Consider the following 12,609-nt stretch of genomic DNA (forward strand, 5'->3'; position numbering starts at 1 on the left):
CATGAGGACACCAAAAAAGCAAAATAGTACCCACCTTGTCTGTACAATCCAAGCTTGAAGAAAAAAAAAAAAAAGCAAAAAAAAAAAAAAAAAAGCCGCGTGGCCGCGTCAATTCCGGAACTTTGGTCTGACCAGAGACCGAATATTTTTTTTTTTGGCCTAAAGTACAATTAATTTTTTTTACAGTTAAACATTTGTATTTTTTGCAGAATGTTAAAAAAAAATGTACAATGACACTTTAATTTAAGCGAAATTGTTATGGATTTAAAAAACGGAAATGAATCGTAAATTCAACATTTTTATGATAGTACTTTTATTTCTTTTTTTCTACAACGAGTTTTGGAGATGCCCATTCCCGCTCCCGAAGTAAAATTATTCAATTATATGAAAGTGGGGAAAAACTAGAAAAAGAATCCACCAACATAAATCTTAGACGTTTGCAATTATGTACATTAGTGTGCGTAGGTATCCCCCCAAAAAAATCGATTTCAGTTTTAAACTTTTCCGGTCAACCTATTATATACCGAAAGCAACATGTGAAAAGCGTTTTAAGTCGACACTGCGGCCGTCTGGACGCCGACGGCACCACTCTGTGCCGAGTATTCGGCCGTCCCTGGTCCCGGATCCACTGAGGCGGGCGAGGCGCCACGGCGGCACAAGCAGCCCAGGAGCAGCCCTATCGCCACGGCTATCAGGAACGTCACGGGAACGATCCAGGCCAGGTGATAGGTGTCCAGTTTTTGCGGGTCGTCGGCCCGGGGCAGCGGGGGAGGGACCGTGGCTGGGTCGGTAGCTGGTGGGAAGACACCACAGGTAGGGAAGCCCGCTGGGATGGCCTGGAAATCCTGAGTGTGGCCCATCCAGAACAAGAGTGCCATACCATCCTGAAATATACAAAACACACGGGCGGCGTGGCACGGTCATTCTCACTATTGGGGGTAATTTTTTTGGGGGGGTGTGTGTGTGTGTGTGGGGGGGGGGGGAGTCTATGTAATAGACCACGGCGAATGCCCTGGTCTTTTATGCGCAAACAGATTTGCTGATTAATTAGGCAAGATTAGGTAATTAGGCCTCTTGACTTCCTAGATTTTGACCAATCAGCAGGCGCTTTCTATGGGTCTATCGGGTCTTCGGTCATTCACCCGTTGCGCGTCATAGATATGGATTTAAAAAAAAATGTCACGGCGCGCGGCGCTCGGTATCATGCAGGTATCATGTTACCATGTTACGCGAATGCGCTCCCGGCTGTTGTTGTATTACAAAACGCTGCATTCGAATTGACCAATCACAGCGTTAGTCCTGATTTTGGGATGAAATGACGTCACGATTTAGTAAAGTCGACTCCGATTGGCTGTCGCGCTGCTTGCATAAATCTGCATGCTTTGACATATCAGACGTTAGACAGGAGATGGCTCCGTGGATAACGGGTGATACTCAGACTACGGGGGGGGGGGGGCTGCTAAAATCTGTCCATGAGGGCGCTGTTTAAAAGGGCGATACATGCGCGAAATTCCATTAAAAAGGGACACGACCTTTTTTTACAAAAAGGGCACATGTTCCGGAAAAAGGGCACTTGTTAACAAAAGAAAGGCAGTCCTTACAAATATTGGGGGTATACGCTGGTGAAAAGAGGCATTTGAATGTAAAAGGGCATTCCTTACAAAATATGGGGGGGGGGGGGGAAATAACCGCCTTACCCCCCAATGGCTACGCCTATGAAAAGCCTATATAGTACAAAAAATAACTGGACCGAGACTAAAATTGCGCAGGGGTACCTTACGGCACGAATCAACCATGAATCTTTCAGTGGTCTTCGTGCCGCCCGAAATCGTGCGTATTATAGTGATGCCACTGTAGATCAACAATTCTGTACGTCACCACTGACATGATTCAGCGAATTTTCTGATAGTAGACAACCAGCCAGAATTAAGGTATACCTGATTAAACGTGTTCGGTGTTTTAATTACCTCGAGATGGAACTCGATGTGACAATGGAAGATCCACCATCCCGGGTTCCAGGCCCGGAACCTGAAGATGGTATAGCCCCCGTCGGGTACCACCACGACGTCTTTGAATGGTCCATTCAGATTACGGGTAATTTCACCTGCAGTAAGAACATAAGGGGAAAGAAGTAAATGCGTATTACTGCAAGATGGTATCAAAGAACTTAAAGTATTGTGCCAGAGACTGCATTTTGATTTCGTTCCACTAATACAGCTGCAAGTCCATTGGGAGCGCCGCTAACCTGCCTCGGCGGTAAAGTGCTCATAATAGTAACCCCTGGGTGTGGGGAAACTCGTTTCCTGTAGCGTATCGATACAGCATCAGCAAGTGTCGGATTTATATCGTGTGGACCCTACTTGGTGTTATTTCCAACGTGTATTTCGTTGGCGTTCATTCCGTCAACTCCACCTCAAAAGCACTCCCTTTGTCATATTTTTTCTTATAATAGTATATATTGTGTATGTGAAACTGGATACGATTGTAGCATTAATTGTTCAGAAAATCGTGTTTGCGAATCCACGTCAAGACGAATTGATTCTGTTTTTACCGCAGACACCGCATCCAAAACAACCATTCAAGCCTAATTTGCGTACACGTGCAAGATTTTTGAAAAATGCAAAATGACCAAATGCCAGGGCCAGAGAGCAGATGGTGGTGGGAGTGTACTACTCGACACCATGGGAACGAGGTTGTCCAGGCTTCACACAAAAACGTACCGTTCTGGTCGAGCTGCATAACGGACTGCACTGTCGCGTCGGACATGCGTTCCATGGCCACCACTTGAAACTGAAGGCCATGAAGGTGCATTGGATGTAGGACTCTGAACGAATCCGGATTCACCATAACGATCTCTACTAGCTGAGGACAGAAGGAAAAACACCTTGAACATTGGGAGAGTTAAAAAGGGTCTGTTTGCCTGATCTAACCTTGAACCCACAGCCAGATAATTATTGTTTATGTTTTAGCATCAGAGGATTCAATATACCACACCTCTATTTTGAGAGAGGACAACTTCTCAATCCCCTGTTCATTGAAACCCTTGTTTTTTCGCCATCTACCTTTAGTCTTCTGTTTGTGGTTTACAGACACGGGTTTAAATACAAGCTCATTCGTCTTAATAACTTGCTAACTGAGAGGAAAAAAACGCAAAAGTGACGCAAAGGATTGGATATTCTTTATATCAAGGTATATAAGAAAAGATGCTTTGTTTTGAAATAATTACACTGCACTTTGTTCATAGCAAACTAGTGTTTTTGCAGTACACTTGCCATTGTAAATAATATAGTCCACTCAGTACATAACGATGTCTTCCCATCCCCAAATGGTTTGTCAATATTGCCGGACACTATTAGTTTGATATTATCATTGTCTTCTTACTACATTGTACAATAATGCACCGGCTGGAGCCCTTACCGCGTTAAGTTCAACTTGAATGGTGTGCACGCATGCGCACTGCGTCAGCCCCTCGCACTCGCCCGTCTGGAAGCTGCTAGCGTTGCAGAACAAGCTCATCGGAAGGTCGTCAAATTGAGACATGATGGGTGAGGTAGGGAAGAAGTAGGAGATGTTGTTGAGCTGGGGGAAAAACTTGGCTCCCTGGTTGGGTATGGGGCTCTCCCTGGTGCCAAAACTCGTCTCGATGTAGTGCTGGACATCGGGTGTTGAGCCTGTGTTCATGTAGACTGGTCCTGCGGAATAGTACGGTCAGATGGTTAATGACAATGATGATTTTGTTGCTGATAATTGTGTCGGTCCCATTGGGCCAGCTTAACCCTAAAAGGGCCGGGTTATTTTGACCATCTCTCAGCCGGGGGGGGGGGGGCTGAATCAGCCATTGAGTGACGAAAATTTTTGAAACTTCGTACATGCATAGAGCAACTCATTATGAACATACCCAAGAAATTTCGTGACTATAAGTCAAAGGGTTTTGGAATTATGGCTAATTAATTATTCATAATAAATTAGCTCTGTGTACACAACGTAAATGGGAAAATATTTTAGGTATCAACAGATGCGCAAGGCTCGAGGCTAAAAAGTCATAACAGCTCGGGTCGCGAAAAAAAATTTCAAAGCTATCGCGGAAGAAGTGGAGGGGGGGGGGGGCGGATTCCGCCCCGGCCTTTTTAGGGTTAACTGTACCCATCTCATCGACTAAGTGATGTCTGACCAACTGATTGTCACTATATGACTGGATGTAGTCTATAGTGGGAAATAACACAGCCGGAAAGTGATATCGTATATTTATAAATACCTATGCCAGTTTGCACATTCTTATTAGTCGAGCGCCCATCACGCGGCTATCACAGTTGATGAAGCACCAGACCAGATGCACTGCAAGTATTCCAGTGTAAAGCCACTCTGAATCAATTAAATATAATTGTGTATGTATTGTCTTAGTACCCATTATCATAGATCGATACACCTACCGGACTTGAGGTTGTGGTCCACTTCAGCCAGCGACTTGTTAGGGAAAGTCTTCCACCAGATGTCCGGCGTGCCCTCCTGGGCGATATTCGGCAGGCTGGGAGGCATCGGCGCAGTCGAGGCCGTCTCGTAGTGGAGGCTGGCGACCTGTCTCCCCGTAAGCATACCATCGCCGCACGAGCCCAGCCCCACTACCCGTACTGCGTAGTTACCGATGCTCTGGTTTGCGTTCAGCACGAAGTCGTACCGCTCGCCGCCGTTAATCCTGAAGTAGTCGACCGCCTGAGATTCCAGGGCGGACCCGTCCCCGGCGATTACCAACAACCTGTGACCTGGGGGGGGGGGGGGGGAAGGTCCAACATTTTGGGCGAGGGCATTCCAAGTATAAAGCCCGAATTCAGCGTGGTGCAATTTATCACAGAATTATTGTTCTAAGCGCAATAAATATTTGCTCATGTATGAAAGAAGGCTACCAGTTACAAACGTCAAAGTTATGTTTGTTGTTTTTGATTGGGTCGTATATTCCTGGCCAGAAACTTTTCCAAGCAGTACTGGCGTCATAGAGTTTGCTTAGAAGTTTCATGTATTCTAACACAGGTTATAATGCTAGGTTCACATATTCCTGCTCGACTAACCTGCTCTAGTCATCGTCAGGAGACTGACGATGACTAGAGCATCGTCAGGAGACTGACGATGACGTCAGGAGACTGACGATGACTAGAGCAGGCTAGTCGAAACGTTGAGACCAAAGACAAGTTCTTTTAGAACTTGAAGCAGGACTGTTCTTATCTGAACAAAACTACTAAGCGAAGTTGATAATAAGCAGGACAAGTTCTTTTCAGAACTAAATATCCTCTAAGCAGTAGTTATTACCACATGGTGTTACTGCAAACCGAAACGATATTATTACACTTATTATTAAATTTAGATAAACTTTAGCCCCGGCCCAACGGCTGTCCAACACTGCAACTTTACTCAAGGAGAAAATTGTTGAGGAAGGTGCTATGGAATTACACGCGGCACTTGCGATTTTCAAAAAACAGACAAACGAAGACTAGTCACGTTAAAGGGACTAAGCCTATACTCACTTTGGACCGAGAACTGCAGATTACAGAAAAAGTTGGCGCCGTTGATCACCCGAAATCTGTATCTGGTCCCACTCTGCACATTGAACACCTCTATGGGAACGAATGGAGGAGATCCACTCAACGGAATGCCTTTACCTGTTGGCACATCCGCGTAAAAAAACACACAAACAAACAAGCCAATCAAAATCGATCCATTGCAGCTGCAGTAACCTCAATTAAACAAATCAATAATTTAATGCCGAGGACCCACGCAACAGAAGACTTTTCCGCCTAACTTTCCTCTGGGCTAGTAGTGCCGCTCGAACCTCTGTGTTCATGATTAGCCTAAAATTGAACCAGTTGGATGGATGCAGTCACAATAATGGCAATTACGACATTGTGCTTACCGTTTATCAATATGGAATCGACGCCTACGTTGCCGCCGCCGATGTTTTGCTTCTCGAAGTTGGAGACCATGATGTCGTGGTGCCAGTCATTCAGGAATATGACATCTTCAGCCCGGTCTTCGTCATACAGGCCCGCGTTGGGATTGGTTCGGCTTGATTCCCTGATGACGAACGACCCGGCCACGCCGTCACCGCGCTGCAGACCCGTGTGGGCGTGGTACCAGTGAGTGCCGGCCTCGTACGGTGTAAACCTACGGCAAGAGTCAAGCATTAAGTCTAAAGCCCCAGTCACACATTCACGGTTGGGGCTACGAATATCCACGGTTTACCAAGAATCAATCGATTTCGATGAACCGTCGAGATTTGTGGAGAAATCGACTTTCTAAGAATGCACTACGGTTTCAGGACGGATAGCCACGACTGTCCAACGGTTTCTCTATACGAATACACCACGGTTTGTCAAGAATATCGACGGTATTACTAAGAATAATGACGTTAACGCCACGGTTGCCTGCGATTGGGCCACGAATAACCAAGGTTCTCCTGCGGCATATTCGAAGTACAATCTTCGCAGAACCCTAGCATATCCGGGCATATCCGTAGGACATATGTAGCGAATTCGTAGAGATTTCTACCACGAATGAGCTACGAGTCTCAAAGAATATGTACGAATAACCACGAATAATACAGTTGTCCTACGGATGTCCCACGGTTGCACTACGGACATGGGCGTTGCGAGGGGGGGGGGCAAGGGGGGCACTTGCCCCCCCCCCCCCTGGAAAAGCAAAAAGAAAAAAAAAAGGAAGAAAAAAAGAAAAAAGAAAGAAAAAAAAAAGAGGCGCGAAGACAAAGTGGTGTAAATTTAATGAGTTGGGGGGGGGGGCAAAATGTCCCTGCCCCCCTCTAAAACTGATAAATTGAGAATGTGTTGAGAAATACATGCATTTTTTGGCAAAAAAAATGTTTGCCCCCCTCTAGAAAAAATCCTGGCGACGCCCATGACTACGGATTGATTTTCATGACGATTCACCACGGAAGTTTAGAACAGTATTAAAACTTCCGTAGCCCCTCCACGAATACCCTAGGATGATGGCGGATAACCACGGAGGCACTAAGGATGAATACAGTACTCCCACGGTTTATCGCGAATTTTAAACAGTGGAGATCCGTAGCTCCAAACCGTGAATGTGTGACCGGGGCTTTACGTCCTGAGACACACTAGAAAACTGAATCTTTACTATTTTAAGCGATCACCGCCAGTCAATCAAACTGTCTGCGTAGCTTTCGTGAGGTTTACCTACGCAGTGAATATTTAGGTGTGAATTTAACACAGGGTCAACTTTGCGACCAACAGGAGAGCGCTTCTCAGTAGGAGAACGGCGTTTTTATTAGGTAAGAAGAGTCAATATTGACTAACAGTCCAACCGATAACTACGGTACCGATTAACCGACCAACCATCCAACCGACCGACTAGCAGAGGCTGACACAGCCTGGCAGAGGCTGGCAGAAGAAACTGGCAGAAACTGGTAGAGACTGGCAGGGACTGGTATGACAGGGACTGGCAGAGACTGGCTGAGACGTGCAAAGACTGGCTGAGACGTGCTGAGACTGGTAGAGACCGGCAGAGACCGGCAGAGTCTGGCACAGACCGGCAGAGTCTGGCAGAGACCGGCAGAGTCTGGAAGAGACCGGCAGAGTCTCGCAGAGACCGGCAGAGACTGGCAAAGACTGGAAGAGACCGGCAGAGTCTGGCACAGACCGGCAGAGTCTGGCAGAGACCGGCAGAGTCTGGATTTGACCGGCAGAGTCTGGCAGAGACCGGCAGAGTCTGGAAGAGACCGGCAGAGTCTCGCAGAGACCGGCAGAGACTGGCAGAGACCGGCAGAGTCTGGAAGAGACCGGCAGAGTCTCGCAGAGACCGGCAGAGACCGGCAGAGACTGAAAGAGTCTGGCAGAGACTGGCAGAGTCTGGCAGAGACCGGCAGAGCCCGGCAGAGTCTGGCAGAGACCGGCAGAGACCGGCAGAGTCTGGAAGAGACCGGCAGAGACCGGCAGAGTCTGGAAGAGACCGGCAGAGACCGGTAGAGTCTGGAAGAGACCTACAGAATCTGGCAGAGACCGCAGAGACCGCGGCAGAGACTGGAAGAGTCTGGCAGAGACCGCAGAGACCGGCAGAGAATGTAAGAGTCTGACAGAGACCGGCAGAGACCAGCAGAGATCGGCAGAGATCGGCAAAGACCAGCAGAGTCTGGCAAATAATGACTGAGAATTGCTGATATTTTACACAGAAGAGAGAGAGGCCTCCTTCAGTGGTGAACGCATTGTGCACGTTTTTGAACAAAGCAACTGCCCCATGACGGATTATAGAACAATAAGCAGCACAATTTCTTCGCCACTGAAGCGGGTCTTCGTGATAGAATTTATAAGGTGCCCAGACTGGTATCGTTTCAATCTCCCCTAAAATGTAATTTCACATGTACATGATATAATTCACGCATGCGTATTTTGATAATTGAACCCAGCTGCAGAAAAATAAAACAGAAGACGGGCAACACGAACCTGTACTGGAACTTTCCTGGGGAGGGTATGGGGCACTGTGTCACCATAGGCAGGCCGTCCATGAACTGGCTGCCGTTCTGGAAGAGGCCATGCCAGTGGATCGTCACGCCCTCGTTGTTGGTCATTTGGTTGTCCACGTTGATCACTACCTCGTCACCGGTACAAATCTTGAGAAAAGAAAACAAGAAAACAAAGATGAAAAACATGGAATATTAAACATTGATTTACATGCGGAAGAAGAGAATAATAGACGATTTTCAAGATAGATGTGAAATGAATCTTCCTGAATGTGATTTTTTTTTTTTATATACAATGCCTGAATAAATCTCCGCCATCTGATTGGTGGGTGGTTGATCACATGTAATTGAATTATTCGTCCCAGCCCACGGCCCGGCCGCACCGCAAAGAAATTGAAGTTCCATTCCATGATCCACGCCTGTCGGTGGCTCTGACCAATCAGATGACGAGGATTTATTCGGGTGTTGTATAAAACAAATAATTAATGTTTCACATTCGTGCAGTGGAAAAAGTAATTTCATGAGGTGACAGATGGAATGTTCCATTACACTCGGCTTCGCCTTGTGGAATGAAACATTCCATTTGTCATCTCATTAAAATTATACTTACCATTGCACCCATAAACATTTATCATTTGTATAATATCCGCTTTCCTTCTTAATTTTTTTTTTTTCAAAATGAAAATGAATGGTCGAAATCAAAATCTCGGAGTATTCTAATTTTTCTTGAGACCTTCTTTCATTCTTCTCATCTCATTTTACATTCCTTTTATTTCTGTTCCTTCGTGTGGTTTTGTAGCAAACATGCAAAGCAAAAATGTCTTCCAATCAACATACCTGGATACTGGGTCCGGGAAAAGCTTGGTTGATGACACTGATTGCTCGCGGAAACCCGTCCACCGAGACGCAGCCTGGGTTACTGCAGGCCGTCGCGTTGGTGGGACACCGCACCGAACCATCACCGCACTGTCAATCAAAAACAGCAGATAGTTTCCCTCTCTTATCCTCCGTATTGAAGCCATCGTCATCTCATTGTCATCGTCATGGGTGTGATCATTGTTATCATTATCGTTATCGTCGTGATCGCAGTGTGGTAATCGTGTCTTGATCATGGTCACCTTCATTGTGTTTCTCAAGCAAAAGACGGTTTGCCCGTACCATCTTGCATTATTGACGGCACGTTAATTGTCATCGTCATTATTGGTGTCATCGTCGTCATTATCGTTATCATCGTAGTCGGAGTGTCGTGGCCGTTGTCATGGTCATGCTCACCCTCATCGCCTTTCTCAATCAAAAGACAGATGGTTTGCCCATATCATCGTCATGGAAGCCATCAATACACATTGGTCGTCGTCATTATTGGTGTCGTCGTCATCATTATCGTTGTCATCGTCACCCTCATTGTGTTCCTCAATCAAAAGACAGTTTACCTGTACCATCATTATAGTTACCACACCGATACGTCTTGGTGTCATCGTCGTCGTCATTATCTTGATCAGCGTGGCCGTAGTGTCGTGGTCATTGTCAAGGTCATGGTTCTTTACCGTCTTTCTCGATAAAAAGACATATCGTTTGCCCCTGTCATCACATGCATGTACTGAAGCCATCAATATTCAATAGTCGTCGTCCTTATCGTTACCATGGTGGTCGTAATGTCGTAGTCAGTGTCCTGGTTAGCCTTGTGGTATTTTTCATGTCATCGTCAATAATATTCGTTTTTAAGTGTCGTTATCTCATTGTTACCATGGCCGCTGTCGAGCTATCATTTCCATCCTGTTTCCATGTTAACCCTAGAACTTGAAGTTACAAATCACTGAAGAAATGTCACTGTTGTCCACAAAATAAAATTACCTGTGGTGACATGGCATAGTACCATGTGACGGTCCAGTTATAAACGCAGGTCATGGGGAAGGACGATTCGCATGATCGATAGCAAGGATTGTCATCGACCGGTCGTAATGCGTCTACGCCTAGTGCAACTATTAAGTGATATAAATATTCGAAATTTGGTTCATATTTTTCTACGAATCCGAATTAAAGTACAAAAAGATTGAAACACATATTTTGAACAACGGAATGTATTTGAAAACAAAATTCCTGTCTGTCTGATATTACGTGTATTTTGATAAGCGAAATGCATTTTCCAAAAGAGAATGCATTTTTAAAAACCGAACGCGTCTTTGAAAATCAAATGTATTAAAAAAAAAAAAAAACGTTTCGAAACATCGAACGTGCTATTTTGACTACCTGATTGCATTTTCCAAAACCGAATGAAATTTTACAAACCGAACATATGTCTTTACAATTCGAATGCATTTTGTTCAACGTAAAACATCTGACGGTTTCGAATTAGGCACACATGACTTTTGTGTCAATTTATTCCTCATCTGAAAATGCATTCGATCTTTTTGACCGTGTTCGGCCCGGTTTTGGTCGAGTACCCGAAGTGCACATGAATAGTCTCCGCTCCAGAACGGCGATTTTACCCTGCTGCCGTAAGTACATTTTGTGCTGTATCCCGTCGACGAGTCGCTTCGGCGTAAAGAAAAACATTGCATCGCGGAAATTCAAAGAAATGTCCAAAATATAAGAGAAAATTAAAACAAAAAAGTTTGAAGAAAATAAGGACATTTTGGGGAACTATACGGACCACATGGGTTGAGACTAGGGCTCTAGGGCCACTTCCATGGCCAGGACCAGGCTAGCCAATTCGGAGAGGGGCATAAGCCTAATGCTGCGTGCGCATGGCTTCCATCCACTTTTCAAACATGAATTTCCTTATCCCGACACTTTTTTTCCTGAGGTTTTCTAAAATATCCTAGAACTTTCGTGCAATTTTCTAATTGTTTCCCCTAAAATAATTGTAATAAAGTCATCATTAAATAAAGTCATCGTGGATCTTTCTTACAGGTTTAGTTTCTTAATTTGTTCTTAGTTCTTAGTTTCCAAAGAAAGTTTCTTTGAAGCCTACTAGTACTACACTCATAATGTTACTTCGCTTTCAAACTCATGTATTTTTTTTTTTAACCCTAAAGGGGCCGGGTTATTTCTCTCGGGGGGGGGGGGGGGCGGATACTGCCCCCTAAGATCTCAGCCATCGAGTGACGAAAAACCTAATATTAACATACCCAAGAAATGTCATGACTTTAGGTTAAAGGGTTTTGGAATTGTGGCTAATTAATTATTCATATGCACCAATGGTATTTCTGCTTTGTGTACACTATATGGGGAAATTCAGTTTTCGCGGCGTAGCACCGAAAAAAAATTAGCTGCGCGGTAACCTATGGTCGGAATTTATTTTTTTGGTATCAAAAGATGCGCAAGACTCGAGGTTAAAAAGTCAGGAAAGCTCGGGTCGGGAAAATATCTTTTTGCAAGGGTATCGCGGAAAAAGTTGGGGGGGGGGGCGGATTCCGTGGCTTCAGTGACTTCTTACAGCCTTCAGCTAGCCCCAACTTCCTTTATTTATGGTGTCAGAAACAGCTTTCTTACTCCACTATTGGATAAGAATTCAGCAAGTTTTACAAGGATGATGGAAAACGAATAAAAATGCTGCATACTGCTTACTGACTGGATTTTCCTGAAATATAGTCCTATGAAATGTTAGAGAGCCTAACACTGCCATTCTAGCAGGATTTTACTCATAGACAAAGGTAACAAGTAACGAGTAATGGACGTTTGTTTCATCAAGTACTGATCGCAAGAACTTACTTGTCACAAAGATGACTGGAAGGAGCAAACCGCACCGAGACATGTCGCTTGAGTTATCGTCACACGAGACCCGTTTTAAAATCTTGTACCAAAATGACCTCACACAATGCAGCAGGTTTTTTTTTTATAACTAGTCGTGGGAAAGAGGAAATTTGGAATGAAAGCTCTTGGTAGTGATCCTTAAGGGAAACTGAGCGGTTGTTAAGGACGCTTCGTGTTTCACCCCCGTTGCTATAAACCATGGTTAATTTGTATAATTACAAAAAACCCGGATGCAATATTTACGATTGCTGTTCCATGTTCAAGTTTCAGGACAAAGCATATCTTACTAACGCCATATGTCGTGTATCAGCCGTCTGCTCTCTTTCATAGTGAAAAATTCCTATCCTAAAAAAATATGCACACCAAAAAGTATAGAG

General features: G+C 44.9%; 1 protein-coding gene across 2 annotated transcripts in view; it reads right to left on the minus strand.

The window, feature by feature from the left end:
• LOC119730584 (laccase-2-like) overlaps window positions 1-12,329 on the minus strand; it is a 34,206-nt gene extending 21,877 nt beyond the window's left edge. The window contains exons 1-11 of one of the 2 annotated variants that reach the window (XM_038203565.1): window positions 12,191-12,329; window positions 10,331-10,458; window positions 9,317-9,445; window positions 8,463-8,629; window positions 5,903-6,153; window positions 5,517-5,651; window positions 4,431-4,760; window positions 3,418-3,692; window positions 2,721-2,862; window positions 1,968-2,104; window positions 167-884 (exon numbers count right to left, since the gene is read on the minus strand). In XM_038203565.1, the coding sequence (XP_038059493.1) occupies window positions 549-884; window positions 1,968-2,104; window positions 2,721-2,862; window positions 3,418-3,692; window positions 4,431-4,760; window positions 5,517-5,651; window positions 5,903-6,153; window positions 8,463-8,629; window positions 9,317-9,445; window positions 10,331-10,458; window positions 12,191-12,233 (2,073 nt within the window). In that variant the 5' untranslated portion in view covers window positions 12,234-12,329 and the 3' untranslated portion in view covers window positions 167-548. Of the gene's footprint in view, window positions 1-166; window positions 885-1,967; window positions 2,105-2,720; window positions 2,863-3,417; window positions 3,693-4,430; window positions 4,761-5,516; window positions 5,652-5,902; window positions 6,154-8,462; window positions 8,630-9,316; window positions 9,446-10,330; window positions 10,459-12,190 lie in introns of those variants that run through there. The other variant, XM_038203564.1, reaches the window with a different exon arrangement.
• Between the last annotated feature and the right edge of the window lie 280 nt (window positions 12,330-12,609).

This window comes from Patiria miniata, unplaced genomic scaffold (assembly GCF_015706575.1).
Source record: "Patiria miniata isolate m_02_andy unplaced genomic scaffold, ASM1570657v1 HiC_scaffold_22, whole genome shotgun sequence".
Classification (NCBI taxonomy): Eukaryota; Metazoa; Echinodermata; class Asteroidea; order Valvatida; family Asterinidae; genus Patiria; species Patiria miniata.